Genomic DNA, 19,541 nt, shown 5'->3' with positions numbered 1-19,541 from the left:
TGGGCATATTTAAATCCTTCAATGCTTGGTGTTTGCATTGGGCCTGTTAGGTCAGGCCTGTTAGGTCAGTCGTTGGCAGCTTGACTGGAGGTGGCCACTTGCTGTGTATTTAGCATAGCAGCACACTCAGCTGCTCTCTCAACTTGTAGTGCGATGGTAATTGCTCTGGACAGCAGCAGATCGTCTTTTTCCAGCAGGAGAGTCTCACGCACCTTTGCGTTGTTGGTGTGTTCGATTAGCTGGTCGCGAACCATCTCGTCCTGAAGCGCACTAAACTTGCATGAGCTAGCTAGCCTTCGCAAATTAGCTACATACTGCTGCACAGACTCACCAGGCAGTTAGTGTCACTGACGGAATATAAATCGCCGAAATGGGTGTTCAGAAGTCCCACAGCTTTGTCAAAGTTTGTGAAGTTCCCCAGAGTCCCGAGCACACGACGACCCTCTGCTCCCAAGCAGTGTAGCAACAGAGCCGTCTTCCTAGCCTGGCTCACGTCGTCGAGCCCTGAGGCTATGAGGTAATTTTCGAAACTATGTAGCCAGCAAGTCCATGGTACCGGAGGCTCGCCAGGTAATGCCAGGAAGGGGGCAGGTGGTGGGAGAGAGATATCAGCCATCCTCGTCACCAATATTGTGTTTAGAAATCACGTCAGGACACAGCGCTGTCGCTCGACAGAACCTCTGCGTTGCATTGTTTATTCAGACTGACACAGTGTCACAAGCAGACCCGATCAAACAACCCAGAGCCCGTAGGCCTCACCAATCGATCCCAGCACTATAGAAGAGCGCCAAATCAAATGCAGCACTGTCGATGTGTGCAGACGTAACAGTGTGGACCCTGGATGTGTCCTGGTCCTACAATCGCTTCCAGTTGCATGGTTTTATTACCGACAACACGTGTTGTTGCGGGCTTTGCCCTTCGCGCACGTCTGACAGATGGTGCGAGTCCTGGACACTGTTGTCATATCGTAGCACAGCCAGCTCCTTTCTACTCCGGTCTTCTTCTCAGTCTCCAGTTAGGACTACATGTCCTCTTCTCTTGTTTGAGCCCATCAGGTGGCTCGTAATGTGTTCGTTTTGTGGGGCCGGGTGGGCTTACGCCGGCTCTGTGTCGCCACATAACGTTGCTGCTAGCGTTAGCACTAGCTACTGTAGTACACTAGCTACTGTAGTACGCAAGCTGCCACCGTCTGACAGGGTGGTTCCTTCATGCGCTGTTTGAGCCGCCGAGAGTGATGTTTTACTACTGACCTTACTCGCGCTGAATCATCAGTGCTGATATTTCATTGGAGAAACAGTCACCCGCCAAAGTGTCTGGTGGCTTCTGAAACTTACACGCCAAATGAAAACTCTACCCGCATTGGGCGCTTGGAGGGTACTGACATCACAGCTGTGAAGCATAAACTCTCATTTACATAGACTATCTGCTGCCAGAGAGGTCTGTTGGGAGCTGCCAGCAGCAGGGCCCCAACACACACCTTTCTGGACGCCCACCATGTTAGACCACCCCTCATTATAAGAGATGGACAACTTCTTCACTGGAGGATCTTCTGGCAGAGATGGATGCTCTGCTGTCATTGTTAGTTGACTTTGTTGTTGTTATTTTTATTGAGTTTGCTGCAAATCATATAAGTTGTTAATGTGTTGTACAGTAGCACACATTCACACCACTGAAAGAATAAGGACAGGGACTACTGACCACTTTGGATCATGTTTTATATTTAGTCCTGATTTGTGTCCAATATCTCGTCATACAACTAGGGTTGCAGCTGCTGTAAAGAATAACAATGAACAGTTTGCACGCCATCATGTACCCTAGTCTGATCATGTGACCTGAGTTGACACAGGAAGTTGTTGACCACCGTGGTGGTACCAGTTAACTCACATTGGGTTGGTTTGCCGGCAGCCATACCAACATGTACCCTGGCCCTGCCGAACGACACAAGCTAAGCAGGTGTGGGCTTGGCTAGTACTTGGATGGGAGACCTCCTGGGAAAACTGAGTTGCTGCTAGATTTGATGTTGGTGGGCCAGTAGGGAGCAGTCTTCCTTCTGGTCCTAATAAAAACAACAACAAAAGCCACTGCTCCTTGGAGTCGAACGGAGCCAGTTGAGGTGGTTCGGGACCTGATTAGGATGCTTCCTGTGAGCCTTCCTTTGGAGGTTTTCCGGTCACGTCCAACTGGGAGGAGACCCCGGGGTAGACCCAGAACTTCCTGGAGAGACTACATGTTCAGTCTGGCCTGGGAATGCCTAAGGATCACCCAAGAGGAGCTGGAGGGCGTTGCTGGGGAGAGGGATGTGAGGAGTGCCCTACTTAGCTTGCTGCCCCCGCGACCCAACCCTGGAGAAGCAGCTGATGACAAGAGAGACAAAAAAAAAGAAGCTAATGCCCCAGTGCAGTGAGGGGACACTGTGCTGTAGGAGACGCCGTCCTTCGGATGAGACGTTAAACCGAGGTCCTGACTCACTGTGGTTGTTAAAGATCACATGGCACTTATAGCAAAGAGTAGGGGGTCCCTGGTGTCCTCGCAACATTCCCAACCTGGCTCTCTCCATCGCTCCATCTCATCCAGGATTTGGCACGGTCTTGGAGGTCCTCGTGTTGGTAGGCAACAGAATAGACCGCTTCCCGGAGGCCTGTTGTGGGAATTTCTGAAGGCGCTAAATAGTGAATAAAATGTCCAGTTAAAATTCAGAAATGCAAACAACATGGCAGAGGGTGGACATAGCGGACTAGGGAGTGAAAAGGGAGTGACTTGGGACACAGCTGATGTGTAGTAGACAGCAGCTCACGGAGGCTGGAGATTCAGTCTGTTTTCCAGCCCTTACAACATCCGCCATGAAAGGTCAGAGTCCAGCTGACAAACGTTTGGTGGGAGATGCTAAACATGTAAATGAATAAAAACTCTAACTGGTATTTCCTCTTTCCGTTCAGAAGCCCCTATAAAAATAGTACAGTAGAGTCGCCTCCAGCTAGCCCACCGGTAGTCCTCCTGGTCTATGCATGGGGGGTTTGTGGAAGCCGGCGGACCTGAACAGAAGTGGTCGGTGTGTCGGTCGTACGTGACGAGACAGCTCCTCTCATCACACTCACAGGTGTCTCCATGGATGTCACCCCAGTCTCCAGAGGGATCCACATCATAACACGTACACCCCCCCACACATACACACACAAACACAAACATAAACACACACACTTGCTTTGCTTGCTTTAAGGTTGTCCGTCGTGTCCGATGATGACAATCCTGTCTCTGTCACTTGTGAGTCTTCTTATGGCTGTAAAGCCCAATCCACGATCCACAATGTCTGCCACAGACAGAACAGGTGAAACCACTGACGGGGGTGTAGGTGTGGTACTGGCTTCATGTCTCTTCAGACGTCTCCTGGTCCGTCGATCACCACGGTCCTTCTCGAGTTTTTGCCCCCCCTTGTTGACAGAGCTGCTGCCAGATGGAGCGTTGGGCGGCAGTGTCTTCCAGCTGGCTCAGGTTCAGGCCGCACTTTTTTATGATGGTCTTCAGCTGGTCTTTGTACCGTTTTTTCTGGCCCCTTGCCAAGCGGTGGCCAAGATGTAGCTGGCCATACAGCACTTTACACGGTAAGCGCTCCTTTGGCATCCTGATGACGTGACCGAGCCAGCGAAGTTGGTGCCGGGTGACGGTAGCCTCCATGCTGATGCAGTTGGTCTTGCGGAGTATTTCAGTACGGGGCACTCAGTCACGCCAGGTTATCCTCAGGATGCGTTGTAGGCATCTGATGTGGAAGGCCTCAAGCATCCTGAGGTGGTGGCTGTACAGGGTCCACGCCTCACAGCTGTAGAGGAGAGTTGTGATGACAACTGCCAAGTAGACAGATATTTTGGTGTGGAGGTTGAGGTCTTTGTTTTGAAAGACCCTTCTCCTAAGTCTGCCAAAAGAGGATGACGCTTGTTTAATCCGGTTTTGCATCTCCCTGTCGATGCTGCAGTCGTCAGAGGAAGCTGCCCAGGTATTTGAAGGATTCCACTCTTGCAAGTGGTTTGTCGGAGATGGTGAAGGTTGGTGAATGAGATGGAGTAGATGCCCACTGGCATACTACTTCAGTCTTTGCCACATTTATAGAGAGCCCCAGCCTACCATACGCCCTTGCAGCAGCTGCAAGGGTAGCTTGTAGTGCCTCGGATGTGTGGGTCACAACTGCACAGTCATCTGCGTACTGTAACTCGATGATGTGCTCAGATGTAATTTTTGTGACCGCTTGGAGGCTACGGATGTTAAATAGGTTTCCATCTAGTCTGAAGTCCACAGTAACCCCACTGTCCTTCCTGATTTCCTTATGGAGCAGCAATATCACACACAGGAGGAATATGTTGAAGAGAACTGGAGCAAGGATGCACCCCTGATGTACCCCGGTGCACACCCTGAAGGGCTCGGATTCCTGGCCTCCAATGGTCACACGTGCCATCATCCCCACATGAAATCTTTGAAGGATGTTGACAAACTTTCGTGGACAGACAAACTTCAGGAGGATGTTCCATAGGATGTCCCTGTTGACTGTGTCGAAAGCCTTTGACAGGTCGATGAAGGCTATGAAGAGGTTCTGATGTTGCTCCCTACACTTCTCCTGGAGTTGCCGTGCTGTGAACACCATGTCCACAGTACTCCCATTCCTCCTGAACCCACACTGTGACTCAGGCAACAGCTCCTCTGAGATGTGTTTTACCAGCCTGTGTAACATGAGTTTGGCCAGGACTTTTCCAGCAACAGCCAGTAGTGAAATGCCACAGCTGTTGTCACAGAGGGACTTGTCTCCTTTGCCTTTATATATGGAGATGATGTTAGCATCCCTCCACTGCTGAGGGACAGTTTCATTCTTCCATACGTGTGAGATGAACAGGAGAAGTGCACGGGTGCAGAGGTAGCCTCCCTGTTTAAAAATCTCTGCAGGGATACTGTCAGGACCAGGGGTTTTGTTATTTTTCAGCGACCTAACTGCAAAATGAACCTCTTCAAAGGTTGGTGGAAGGTCAAGGTCTTGGATGGTGGGGCGGACATGTAGTTCATCCAAGATCGAGGGATCTGTTGGGGAGGGCTGGTTCAAAAGAGTCTCAAAATGTTCGGCCCATCTTTTTGTGATGAGTTTCTGGTCCTTTATGAGGGTGGTACCATCGACTTCAGGGGGGAGACAGAGCAGTTTCTTCACCCAGGAACCTGGTTTGGCTGAGTGCAGCAATGTCAATATTGTAGCGGTTGAGTTCCGCTGCAATGAGTGCAGTCCTTCGCTGAGGTCTTTCGGCATTAACGTCCAGCAGAGTTCTTATGTTCCATGTTGCCAGTTTAAAGGGAATTATTTTCTTTTTTTTATTTCGACCGCAGAGTGGAATGTCCCGACAGGTGCGGTAGCCTATCCAGGATGTTTTGAGTGGGCAATGTTTAGGCCACCTTTTCTAGGCCCCTCCCCGGTTGGGGTGAGCAGTGTGGCTCCTAAATAGGTCTACTCAGACACACAGGGGTCTGCCGGGAGCAGCTGCCACTCAAACCCAGCTGCTGGCGACCATGAATATCCCCGTGCCGCTGGCGTGCAGGGGTCTGATTAGGAGCTTCCAGTGCCTTCATACCTGCTCCCGTCACCAGACACCCCATCGCCGACAGACTTTGATCCATATTCTGGTTGCTGGTCTCACCGAGGCAGAGCTGGATACCTGCTCAAAGAGATTATTTACAGTGCTGCTGGGGGTGCGCATGTCCCAGGAGCACTTCGTCACTGCGGGTGGGATCCGGTGGCAAGGGGGGCCCAAGACGACCAGCACTCTTCCACAGCTGCAGGAGGCTGCCGGAGCTCCAGTCTGTCAGAGGACCGCCTATCGTGCGCCGCCATGCACATTGCTTTTCTCTCAGGGTGTGCTCCCCTAGCCTTTGTCGTCCTAGACTTACCCACAAGGCAGTGGGACAGTGGTTGGTCAATGCCAGGGCGTATCCACTTCACATGGACCTGCGCATTAGGGCTCTGGGGACCACTGTAGCTCCGAGATCCCCTACAGTTTAGCCAAGGACCACAAGGTACCCAGTTACCGTGTGTGGCCACGAGGAGGCACTGCAGGAGTCTTGGCGGTAGAGAGGCTATGTACTGGCAGGGGAGACTTACGCACTCGGCTCCTCTTTTCACCCCCACAAAGAGGGCTAGCCGGCGGCAGTAGCTGAGAGCAGAGAGTAGCAAGCAGAAGCAGCATGCAGCCTGCACTAACTACAAGCACTACTACCCCAGTATTACTGCACTGACGCATCACACACGCCCTGTGCCGCTGGCACACACACACACACACACACACACACACACACACACACACACACACACACACACACACAACTGTAGTTGGGTCACACACACACAAAACCGCACTATGTCACAAAATATGTATTCCAATACTCAGCGTATCGCAACGTGTTTAAAATCAAAATGCAGGGGTGTCTGGGTGGCGTAGCGGTCTATTCCGTTACCTGCCAACACGGGGATCGCCGGTTCGAATCCCCGAGTTATCTCCGGCTTGGTCGGGCTTCCCTACAGACACAATTGGCCGTTTCTGCGGGTGGGAAGCCGGATGTGGGTATGGGGTATGGGGTATGTGTCCTGGTCGCTGCACCAGCGCCCCCTCTGGTCGGTCGGGCCGCCTGTTGAGGGGGGAGGGGGAACTGGGGGGAATAGCGTGATCCTCCCACGTGCTACGCCCCCCTGGTGAAACTCCTCACTGTCAGGTGAAAAGAAGCGGCTGGTGACTCCACGTGTATGGGAGGAGGCATGTGGTAGTCTGCAGCCCTCCCGGATCAGCAGAGGGGGTGGAGCAGAGACCGGGACAGCTCGGGAGAGTGGGGTAATTAGCCAAGTGCAACTGGGGAGAAAAAGGGAGAAAAAGCCAAATCAAATGACTATTGTATGGTGAGTGTAGAGTGTCGTGGTAATATGGTGTGGTGGGGCTGTGGTGAGTCCCACCACAAGGGTGTAGTGTTGTAGTTGTTGCTTGGCAACATCCCTTTATCCAACTTCCTGTCGGGCGACGCGATTGAGACCGCGCCAAATCTTGGTTGAGAGGGAGAGATGGAGAGAGCCAGGTGGGGAACACCACACACAAGCTGATGTGTGGTGAGCGTTGTGGTGCAAAATGGCTGCCGTGCACCACCCAGGTGGTGCTACACATTGGTGGTGGTTGAGGTGAGTTTCCCCCTTCAATGTGAAGCGCTTTGGCTGTCCAGATAAAGTGCTGTATAAATGTAATCCATCATTGCATCATGTTTGTGTGCTTGTGTGTGTGTGTGTGTGTGTGTGTGTGTGTGTGTGTGTGTGTTCAGGTTGTCGGGCTGTCTGGTCTCAGAGGAAGGTGTTTCTTCTCTGATCTCAGCTCTGAGCTCCAACCCGTCCCATCTGAGAGAGCTGGACCTGAGCTACAACCAGCCAGGAGACTCAGGAGGGAAGCTGCTCTCTGCTGGACTGGAGGATCCACACTGGAGACTGGACTCTCTCAGGTATGGACCGGCTGGATGACCCTCACTCATCATGTCTTCTACAAGGATGTCTCCTCCTACTCTGATGCTGGATCAGACTGGTTCTTCTGTAACAGAGGACAGGACTGATACTGGGTGGAGGTTTATTAGATGGAGGATGTGCTGGTGTGACTGTGTCTCTCCTCCACCCCCAGGCTGGACCATGCTGGAGGGTGCAGGTTGGAGCCGGGTCTGAGGAAGTGTAAGTTGTGTTTAGTTTTTCATGAGAACAAAGCAGATCACATTCAGATGTTTAGATGGAGAGTGGGTCCACACAACAGTGTGGGACATCCATTCATTCACACCCTGCTGGGGAGGAAGATGAAGGTTGACATGATGGGTCTTCATCACACTGCTGAGAGACGAACAGTCATTAGGTCTCATTATCAAGGAACTTCAACACTAATGTGTGTGTGGTTCCTTCATGCTGAGGTTTCTACATGAAAAGTGGATTTATCACCTTCTTCACACATCTGACAGAAATGTATGAAGACCTGAGACCACACCTAAGATGTGTGGAGCCTCCACAGCGCCACCTTTATGCAGGAACCTTCACTTTTATTCATGAAATAGTCTTATTTGAACAGACTCTGTCCTCTAATATGGACATATGAAGACAGATGAACAAAAGACTTGAGAAAACATGTTAGCAAACAATACTGAAGTGAGATAAAATGTTTAGAATGATTCACAGACGACTGGAAACACTTCCTGTGATTGTTTCCTGTGTAATATTCATTTAATTACTGAAAAAGAAGATTTAAAGGGACACAATACTGTAAAGTCCCCGTGTTAAATGGGCCCACCTTGTGTTGTAGAGGATTTGACAAGAGCGTCTTTTGAGGGACAGGACGCATTTTTGATTTTTTTCCCCTGAGAATGACGAGAGACTTTTGAGTTGATTCTGATTCACCAGAGCCCCGCTGTTAAAGTCTATTAAGACTCTATTGAGTCTCTATTAAGACTAATATTACTATTCTGTTAGGGCTAATATTCATTCATTCATCCATCATCAGCCACTTCTCCGGGGTCGGGTCGCGGTGGTGGCAGCTAGCTAAGTAGGGCACTCCAGACGTCCCTTTACCCAGCAACGCTCTCCAGCTCCTTATGGGAGATCCCAAGGCGTTCCTAGGCCAGATTGGACATGTAGTCCCTGCGGCACACAAGAGTAGGATGGAAACTTCATATGTCAGAACATTTGATAAATACTGTCAGGGCTACCAGGTGTAGGACCCAAAAGCAGAACGAGAGACAGGATGGGGGGAAAAGCCAAAGAGGAACGTTTATTATATGCCGGTTTAGGCAGGGACAAGGCTGTCGGACAGGCGGTGGGCTTAGCGGGGGCGTGGTTCTTGTACCAGCGGTGGGCTTGGCAGGGTCATGGTACTCGTACAGGCATGGTGCAGGTAATGGCAGGGAGGTCAAAAGGCAGTGGGCTTGGCAGGGTCGTGGTACTCGTACAGGCAATGGCAGGGAGGTCAAAAGGCAGTGGGCTTGGCAGTCTCGTGGTTCTCGTACAGGCGGTGATCTTGTAAGGGTCACGGTACTTGTACAGGCGTGGGCCAGGCAATGGCAGGGAGGTCAAAACACTTGAAGTGGTGCGACGATCTGGCATCGTCTGGAGAGCAGAGCATCTTCTTATGCTGGCCGAGACGGGTTGATCGGCCTGATTGGAGATGCAGGTCAGGTGTGAGATTCAGGTGAGATCGATGAACCAGATGAGCTAGGTAAGGCAGTGGGAGAGGCCTGATGAGGGAGGGGCTGACGAGGCAGGGACGTGACAAGACCCCCCCCCCACACACACACACACACACACACACTAGGAACAGGCAGGGGTCGTAGGAGATCAGAGGCGGGTAGGTGAGAAGACTTGCTTCGAGCGCACACCATGCAGGCCTGGACGTAGTCGTGGGTGTTTGAAGAGAAGGTGGGCCACCAGAACCGGCGCTTAAACAGGGTACAGTTGTTTCCAGGGTGACAGGCGAACTGAGAGGTGTAAGCCCACTGGAGAACCTGGGTACGGACCTGGTCAGGCACAAAGAGACGGTTAGAAGGACCGTTACCTGGGTTGGGCTGAGTCCTCTGGGCGTCCCTCACCAATCCAACCTCCCAAGGTGAGCGTGCCCACCTTGCATGCAGAAGGGAGCATTGGCGCCGGTTCGGCTGTGTCCTGTTCCGGCGGGGCGGACTGAGCTTGCAGGCGGTGGGACGGCCGCGGGGCAACCATACTTCGGAGGTGGCGGCGGGCTGGCCGCGGGGGAGACAGACCTCGGACGCGGTGTGGCAGCCGCGGGGGATTCAGATCTCGGAGGTGGTGTGGCAGCTGCGGGAAAAACGAATGGGGCCAGGGATTCCAGGCAGGCGGCATGACGGCTGGGACCAATCGGGAGCTGACTAGGACGCAGGGCCTCTCCGGTGGACGGGCAGAAGGACAACGCCGACAGCACCGCTGTGGCGAGAGGGCCGCTGGGGTTGGGGATGCTAGGTTCTCACCTGGGCTGTACAGGGACATGACTAGGTTCTAGGGCTTGGACTGGGGCCTGGGCCGGGTTTTGCTGTAGTAGCGGGTTTAGTTGAGCCATGAAACTGCATGAATTGCTGGGTTAGGCCCTGTAGGGTTTAGGCAGGCACAAGGCTCTCGTACAGGTGGTGGGCATGGCAGGGTCGTGGTTCCCGCACTGGCGGTGGTCTTGGCAGGGTCGTGGTAAGTGTACAGGTGTGGTCCAGGCAATGGCAGGGAGGTCAAAACACTTGTAGTGGTAGGACGATCTGGCATCGTCTGGAGAGCCGAGCGGCTTCTTATCCTGGCCGAGATGGGTTGATCAGCCTGATTGGAGATGCAGGTCAGGTGTGAGCTCTGGAGAGCTCCAGGTGAAGTCGATGAACCAGATGAGCTAGGTAAGGCAGTGGGAGCGGCCTGACGAGGGAGGGGCTGTCCAGGCAGGGATGTGACAAATAAATCCATCCATCCACCCATCCATTATCCGATCCGCTTATCCTGCTCTCAGTGTCGCGGGACTCTGGAGCCTATCCCAGCAGCCATTGGGTTGCAGGCGGGGAAACATCCTGGACAGGCCGCCAGGTCATCACAAGGCTGTTGGTGCTGTTTTTTTAATTACTTTTGCAAATATTGAGGTTAGAGTAAGTCCTATATTGTCCTTTTAGGAACTCAAGTACACTTGAGACAATCTGGTCTCTGAAGACAACAAGAGAAGATGTTCTGCACCACTTCCAGTCACAACCAGTACATTGTACTGACTGTACACAATGTTTTTATGACCAGTCTGGGTATTTGTCAGAGAAGATATTTTAATCTACACTCTCGCTAAACACATTATTTATTATGATTCATATTATTTATTATGATTCACATTATTTATTATAATTCACATTATTTATTATAATTCATATAATTTATTATGATTCACATTATTTGTTATAATTCATATAATTTATTATGATTCATATTTATTATAATTCATATTATTTATTATGATTCACATTATTCATTTTAATTCACATTATTTATTATGATTCACGTTATTTATTATAATTCACATTATTATGATTTACATTATTATAATTCACTTTTATTATAATTCACATTATTTATTATGATTCATATTATTTATTATAATTCACATTATTAATTATGATTCATATTATTTATTATAATTCTCATCATTTATTATGATTCACATTATTTATTATAATTCACATTATAATTCATATTATTTATTATAATTCACATTATTATGATTCACATTATTTTTTATAATTCACATTATTATAATTCATGTTATTTATTATAATTCACATTACTTATTATAATTCACATTATTTATTATGATTCACATTATTTAGTATTATGGCGGCACGGTGGTGCAGTGGTTAGCGCGGTTGCCTCACAGCAAGAAGGTCCTGGGTTCAAGCCCCGCGGTAGTCCAACCTTGGGGGTGGTCCTGGGTCGTCCTGTGTGGAGTTTGCATGTTGTCTGTGTGGGTTTCCTCTGGGGGCTCCGGTTTCCTCCCACAGTCCTAAGACATGTAGGTCAGGTGACTTGGCCGTACTAAACTGTCCCTAGGAATGAATGTGTGTGTGTGTGTGTGTGTGTGTGTGTGTGTGTGTGTGTGTGTGTCTCTCAGCCCTGTGATGGCCTGGCGGCCTGTCCAGGGTGTCTCCCTGCCTGCTGCCCATTGGCTGCTGGGATAGTCTCCAGAGTCCCGCGAACCTGAGAGCAGGATAAGCGGTCAAGATAATGGATGGATGATTTATTATATTTCACATTATTTATTATATTTCACATTATTTATTATGATTATTATTTATTCTGATTATTATTATTATTATTATGATTCACATTATTTATTATGTTTATTATTTATTATGAGTGACATTATTTATTATGATGCGTGTACACACAGAAACACTCAGCAGGAATACAATAACAAAGAGTGCTTTGATTATTTGTGTAAACAGTTAAAATAATGTGTTAATGTCAAACTGTTCAGTTAAAATAGACATGTCCAGTTGTCTTATAGAGCTCTTATCACGTGACGTAGAAGCTGCGTTTTAAACAAGATGCACGTGCAGAACATGTGGCAAAACAAACACAGTACACGAGGACACCTACACATTCATGAACATATTGATAGATGAGCTCCAACCTGTGACTAAATCAACACAAAACAAACAGAAGAGGAATATTAGATCAACACCCGTTGCTGTATTGTGTCTTGTTGTCTCCATCAGATGCCTGTGAACTCACACTGGACCCAAACACAGCACACAGACGCCTCCTTCTGTCTGAGGACAACAGAAAGGTGACATGGGTGAAGGAGGAGCAGTCGTATCCTGATCATCCAGACAGATTTGACTCCTGGACACAGGTTCTAAGTAGAGAAAGTCTGACTGACCGCTGTTACCTGGAGGTACAGTGGGAAGGACTTGTTCATATAGGAGTGACTTACAGAGGAATCACAAGGAGAGGAAGAGGTAAAGACTGTTTTCTTGGATTTAATGAAAAGTCCTGGAGTCTGGTGTGTACTAGTGATAGATACACTGCCTGTCATAATAATAGAGACACAAAGATAAGTATCTCCCCCTCCTCCTCTGACAGAGTAGGAGTGTATCTGGACTGGTCTGCTGGAACTCTGTCCTTCTACAGAGTCTCTTCTGACACCCTGACACACCTCCACACCTTCACCTCCACATTCACTGAACCTCTCCATGTTGGGTTTAGGGTGTGGTCACTTGGCTCCTCAGTGTGTGTGTGTTAGATGGAGGAGGTAGAGACGCCTCCTGTGTCCTGGAGGAACACTCACACTCCTGCCCACACACACCTGCTGACATGATAGATCACTCTGTACACACACACACACACACACACACACACACAGGTGTAGTTGGGTCCGAGGTGTTTGTGTTATGTACCCAAACTAACACACATATCCAAACTAACACACATACCCAAACTAACACACACACATCCAAACTAACACACACATCCAAACTAACACACATACCCAAACTAACACACACATCCAAACTAACACACATACCCAAACTAACACACATATCCAAACTAACACACATATCCAAACTAACACACACATCCAAACTACCACACATACCCAAACTAACACACATATCCAAACTAACACACATACCCAAACTAACACACATACCCAAACTAACACACACATCCAAACTACCACACATACTCAAACTAACACACATACCCAAACTAACACACATATCCAAACTAACACACATACCCAAACTAACACACATACCCAAACTAACACACACATCCAAACTACCACACATACTCAAACTAACACACATACCCAAACTAACACACACATCCAAACTACCACACATACTCAAACTAACACACATACCCAAACTAACACACATATCCAAACTAACACACATATCCACACTAACATACATACCCAAACCAACACACACATCCAAATTAACACACATACCCAAACTAACACACATACCCAAACTAACACACTGTCCTTTGCAATACACACTGAAAATGCATAGATTCAACTTCCAGTAGCAAAGTAAGCAGGAATTGCCAAAGGGTTGAGCTTTGAATACTTTGAGGGATTAAATCATGCTTTACGTTATGATCTTTTAAGATTTTTGATACCTTCTCCACACAATTTCTTTATTAATTTTACGGTGAATCATGTTCTTTTTTTATCACTTTAGTTTTTATTGATGTTTTTAGGTCAATCATCCGTATTCAGAAGTAAACATTGAATTATCTACATTTACTTGCACACAAGCCCAACAGGGCAACTCAAAACAAACAAACAAAAAAACACACAAAAAAATGAACTACATGAGCTTCCTGTGTTTCGTCTAACTTTCCAGTCTTAAGTGTTGTCATGAATTATGTTGTCGCGTGTTTGCTCCTTAAACCATGTCCATTTCTTCCACTGGTCTTCCATCCGAGGTACTGTAAGTCTCAATCGATGAGTCAGTTTTTCCATTGTATGAATGTCCTCCACTATTTCCATCCATTGTCCTTGTGTGGGGGCGTCCACCTGGCACCATTTTCTTGTGATTGCCTTCTTAGCCGCAATCAGCAGTATCTTAACCAAACATCTATCACTTGGCCCTATATCGTCGTTTTTAAAATTACAGAAACAGAGGGTCATATAGCTCTTAGGGAAGTCATATCCCAGTACCTTTTGTATTGCATCATGTACCATCTCCCAAAACATCGCTATCTTATTACATTTCCAAAATATATGCGAGTGGTCTACATCCTCTGTTCCACATTTCCTCCAGCATGACAGTTTGGTGCTGGAGTATCTATTTTTGATTTTTGGTGTAATAAAAAAACGTATCAGATTTTTCCAGGAGAATTCCCTCCATATCCCCGAACTAGTGGAGGATTGATGAACTTTCCACATATTCTGCCAGTCCTCCTCTGTAATTTCTGTGTCAAATTCTAATTCCCATTTTTCTTTTATATACTATGTAGTTGAGTGTTTATTAGTTGTGAGAGCTTGATATAGTACAGATATAGTCCTAGATTTTCTCCCTTTATATGCGTTAATTATAATTTGAATCACACTGTTCACCTCCATGGAGGGTCCTCTCCTGATACGTTTGTTGTAATAATCCCTTAATTGTAAATATCTAAAGAAGTCATGATTCTCCAAATCAAACTTGACTTTCATACCCTGAAAACTCTCCATCTCCCCTTTTTCCTCTAGAGTGCACCATGCTGTGATTCCCCAGTTAACCCACAATTTGAAAACTGTATCATGCCTCGCTGGAGTAAAGTCTCTATCATATGCTACCCATCTCAATAACTGTATCTCATCTTGTAATTTGTTGATTTTAATCAATTTAAACCATAACCCCAGTGTAAATAATGTGACTGAATCCATGTGGGTTTTTGTTTTCTTGTATACTTCTTTATCTCCTAAAATATTCTGAATAGGGTACCCACCATATTCCCTTTCCATGACTTTCCACTTTGCCATGTAATCTTGCCTACGCCAGTCAACAGCATATCTCAGCTGGGCAGCTTTGAAATATTCTTTTAGATTTGGTAAACCCATACCTCCCTTTTCCTTTGAGAGTTGGAGAGTTTCATACCTTACTCTGGGCTTCTTCCCTCCCCAAATAAATTTAGATATTGTCCTATCCCACCTATCAAATTGAGCTTGAGTCACCTCTAAAGGCAACGATTGGAATAGGTAAAGAAGCCTTGGTAGAATATTAATTCTAACTGTCTCAATTCTTGAGCTGAAGTCAAGTGGCAGAGTGGACCATCTATCAGTATCCTTTTGCATCACATCGTTGATCTTGCCGTAATTTGCTTTATGTAATTTAGACAATTCCTTGGTAATGTAAATTCCCAAATATTTGCTTTTGTTTAGATTCCAATTAAAGTCAAAATTTCCCTTGAATTCTGTGGTTGGAGTATAATTGAGAACTAGCACCTGTGTTTTTGAGATGTTAATTTTATATCCAGATAAATGACCATATAGTTCTAGTAGCTTCATTAGTTGAGGGAGTGATGTATGTGGTTGCTCAAGATAGGCTATGACATCATCAGCAAATAGCCCCACCTTGTGGACAGTGCCATTCACTGTCACTCCATTAATTCCTTCATTTTGGCGAATGGCCTCCGCTAAAGGCTCAATGAATAACGCAAACAGTGTGGGAGACAAACAGCATCCTTGTCTTGTCGACCTCTGCAAAATGAACTTGTTCGTTAAACTCCCGTTTATTTTAATCCGAGCATTAGGTTGTTGATATAATGTTTTAATGCACTGTATTGACTTATTGCTGAACCCTAGTCGTTCCAATACTGCATACAAAAAATTCCAAGACACCCGATCGAATGCTTTTTCTGCATCTAAACTTACTAATAGTGTAGCTTGTTTTCTCTTACTCGCTTGATCAACAATATGCAAGGTCCTTCTGGTATTATCATGCGTTTGTCTTCCTCTCATGAATCCTGTTTGATCTTCATCTATCAAATCACCTATGAATGAGTTTAACCTTTTGGAGATAATTGTCGTATATATATTATAATCTACATTTAATAATGAAATAGGTCTGTAGTTCCCACAATATTCTTTATCCTTTCCCGGTTTTGGAATGGCTGTGATTATTGCCTCTGACCATGATGGTGGTATCTTATTATTGTGAAGTGTCCAATTGAAGGATCTCAGAAGTAACGGTGCAAGCTCTTCCCTAAACACTTTGTACCATTCTGCAGGGTATCCATCGCTGCCCGAGCTTCTATTGTTTTTCAAAGAATTTATTGCATCTATCACCTCTTCCATCTTGATGTCAGCTGTTAATTTGTCATTTTGGAGCCGTCCAATTGAGGGTAAATCTAATGAATTCAAAAAGGTATTAATTTCCGCTTCGGGTGCAGGTGTGGGTTGTGAATATAGCTCTTTATAATATCCCAAAAATATGTCCTCTATGCTTTCTGGTATATTCGTTAACTCATTTGAATGGGGGTCTCTGATCTTATGTATATGGCCAACTGCTTGCTGTTTGCGAATACGTTTTGCCAACAGTTTAGTTGCGCGCGGGCCTGTTTCATAATATCTTTGTTTGAGAAACAAGCTTTTTTTCTCAACTTCATCTAACAGCTCTTTAGTAATGTCTGACTTAGCCGATTTGATTTGCTCCAACACCACGGGGTTTCCCGCAGTCTGGTATTCCCTCTCCATTTCTCTTAACCTGTCCGTATTCTTTCTGGATATAATTGATCTTGCCTTTTTGATCAATGCTGAATGCGCTATTAACTTTCCCCTGATGACCGCCTTCATGGCATCCCAAAATATTGTTGGGTCTACTTCCCCGTTGCTGTTTTCTTCTAGACATGTCCGAATATCCGTCTTTAACATAATCTTACTCTGCTCACTATTCAGTAGACCCACATTAAACCTCCAAACCGTATTTCGCTTTCTACAATTCAAATTCATTTCTAAATATACTGGATTGTGATCTGAGATATCCGCCCCTCAAATCCCACACTCCTTTACTCTGTAAATATCGTCTTTGCTCATAAGGAAATAGTCCATCCTTGAATGAACTTTATGTACAGCTGAGTAATGTGTATAGTCTTTTTCCTGAGGGTGTAATTGTCTCCACACATCATCCATCCCCATCTCTTCCAGTGATATATTTACAAATCGAGTGACCTGTGATTGAGTCCTTTTGAGACTGGTCGTATCCATTTTGTGATTCAAAACGACATTCAAATCTCCCCCACAAATTAAGACCCCCCCCTCTGACTCGTTTGCTATCTCATCAAACAAAGATTTAAAAAAACTTTTATCACTTTCAGGAGGGGCGTATATATTTACCAGTGTCACTGGTTTGTTCTCTAACCTCCCCTTCACTATAATATATCTCCCCTCCTTGTCTCCCATCTCCCTATCATAATCGAATTGGGTTTTGTTTGATATTAAAATTGCAACACCTCTCCTGCGCCCTTCCTTGTAGGAGCTATAATATGAATGTCTGTACCCATATTTCTTAAGTTTCCCATGCTCTATCTGTGTTAAATGGGTCTCTTGGAGGAATATGATTTGTACATCCTCCTTTTTTAGCTTAATCATAACCTTTTCCCTCTTCTTTAACATATTTAGACCATTAACATTCAGCGACATTATTTTAGTAGTGTGAACCATCTAGACATCTTGATACTCTTTTTCCATATATTCCCACAGAGCTCCAGACAAAAAAACTACAAATATAAAACACATTAATCAACAACAAAAATAACTTCCAACTAAAGGGGCCTAACCACCCCGAGTCCCCGTTGGTAGGTGAAGGGGAAATCCTTTTCAGAAAGGGCCCCACTCTAGACTTGACATTTTGCCCATCACATGGGATAGGCCTTACAGCCTTGTCTAGGCATGTCCAACGTTCGGCAACCATATAGCCTACCTCTCTCCGTGGCATGTGATGAAAAAGCCTTTTGTAATGGAGCTCAACTCAGTCAGAACGATACCAATCCTACTTTCTCCGATAGGCCCGGAGCTTCTCTTTCGCTCGCTGTGCAGCTTCACGTCCTCCTTTCGCGCCTTGGACTCGTTGCCACCCTGCTCGCGTCCCAGTCGCCTCCACCTGCTCTGTGGCCGTGGTTGCCGTGTCATCGTCTGGTATCTCGATGTCGCAGCCTCTCGTCTTCATGTCCATCGCAGCTTCCCTGGCATTGTCGTATGTCTTCGTTCCGTTGTTCCAGTGGATCCTTATTTTGGCGAGGGGTGTCTGGAAACGAATTCCTTTACCCTTGAGCACTTTCTTAATGCCCAAATATGATTTTCTTTTCCGGACCACTTCAGCTGCGTCATCTTGATCAAAGTAAATACGTTTGTCCCCTATCTCTATCTTATTCTTTTTCCATGCTTTCTTGAGAATCATTTCTTTTATATCAAACTGTTGAAAGTTCACCACTATTGACCTGGGGGGAGCTGTCGGAGGGGGTTTTTGAGCGAGGGCTCTGTGAGCTCTTTGTATCTGGAGATTGGTCCCTTCTTCTAAGTCAAGTTGAGTATTCAAGAGTTGTTCCACGTACTGGGTAATGGAGCCTCCCTCCGTCTCCTCTGGCACACCAAAGATTCGAATATTGTTCCTCCTTGACCTCCCTTCCAGGTCCATTATTTTTTCTTGCATCTGGCGCGTTTGGGTCGACATGTCCATCAGCAGTTCTGTCGAGTCCGCCTGCCATTCCTCTAGCTCGGCTATGCGCTTCTGGGCTTCACTCATGTGCGCTTTCTGCGCCTGTATTTCGCCGTTGCTCTCTGCAAACTTCTGTGTGTCATTTCTTCTCGGAAGCAAGCAATCTCTTCCTTCACTTCCCTTTTCACCTCATCTTTGAGTCTGGCAAAGTCACCTCGTAGCTCTTGTTTGAATTCTTGTATCTCTTTAGCGATAGCTGCTAATCCGGCACGCAATGCCTCAGCTGTGTCCGCCGCCATTGTAGCTTCTTCAACCTCGTTGTAGCCGGGTGGTAAATCTGTTAAATATGTTAAATGATTTTCCACTTAAATTTAGTATAGTTTAACTGTTAATATATGTAATTGTTACACTGTCAAGCCATGTAAAATGTCATTTGATGTATTTAAATTGTGAGGCAGATTGTGAGTGTATTTTTATAGTTTTGGTTGTCATTGCATGTTTTGACCAGTAAGTGGCAGTGGCGGACTTTTATTGTAACTCCGTGCAAGTTATCCAAGTGCATCTTGGGTATTCTTTCTTTTTTTTCTTGTGTGGAGCGCCTGAAGATTGCGGTGTGACAGTGCTCTGACTCCGTAGTAAGTAAGGGTAAATATCTTGTGAAATATACCTGTAACATTATTCCAAACAATATTGTGTGTCGGTAATTTGACAAGATGGTTTGATTTGGACGCTACTGGAGTTGATGTTCGGTGATTTTGGGCGCGAGCCGTCGACCGCTGTTCGCCATTGCAGGCATGACAAGGTAATGTTGGCGTGAATAAAGCCACACCATGCCA

General features: G+C 46.5%; 1 protein-coding gene across 1 annotated transcript in view; it reads left to right on the top strand.

Moving 5' to 3' along the window:
* The window catches only part of LOC130126096 (protein NLRC3-like), a 44,752-nt gene extending 31,883 nt beyond the window's left edge, over positions 1-12,869 (top strand). The window contains 3 exon segments of the mRNA XM_056295459.1: positions 7,324-7,497; positions 7,671-7,717; positions 12,268-12,869. Coding sequence (XP_056151434.1) covers positions 7,324-7,497; positions 7,671-7,717; positions 12,268-12,869 — 823 coding nt within the window.
* Positions 12,870-19,541: the final 6,672 nt, after the last annotated feature.

Source organism: Lampris incognitus, chromosome 16, assembly GCF_029633865.1.
Source record: "Lampris incognitus isolate fLamInc1 chromosome 16, fLamInc1.hap2, whole genome shotgun sequence".
NCBI lineage: Eukaryota > Metazoa > Chordata > Actinopteri > Lampriformes > Lampridae > Lampris > Lampris incognitus.
Note: the sequence above shows the minus strand (reverse complement) of the source record. Positions and strands in the feature narration are given on the sequence as shown.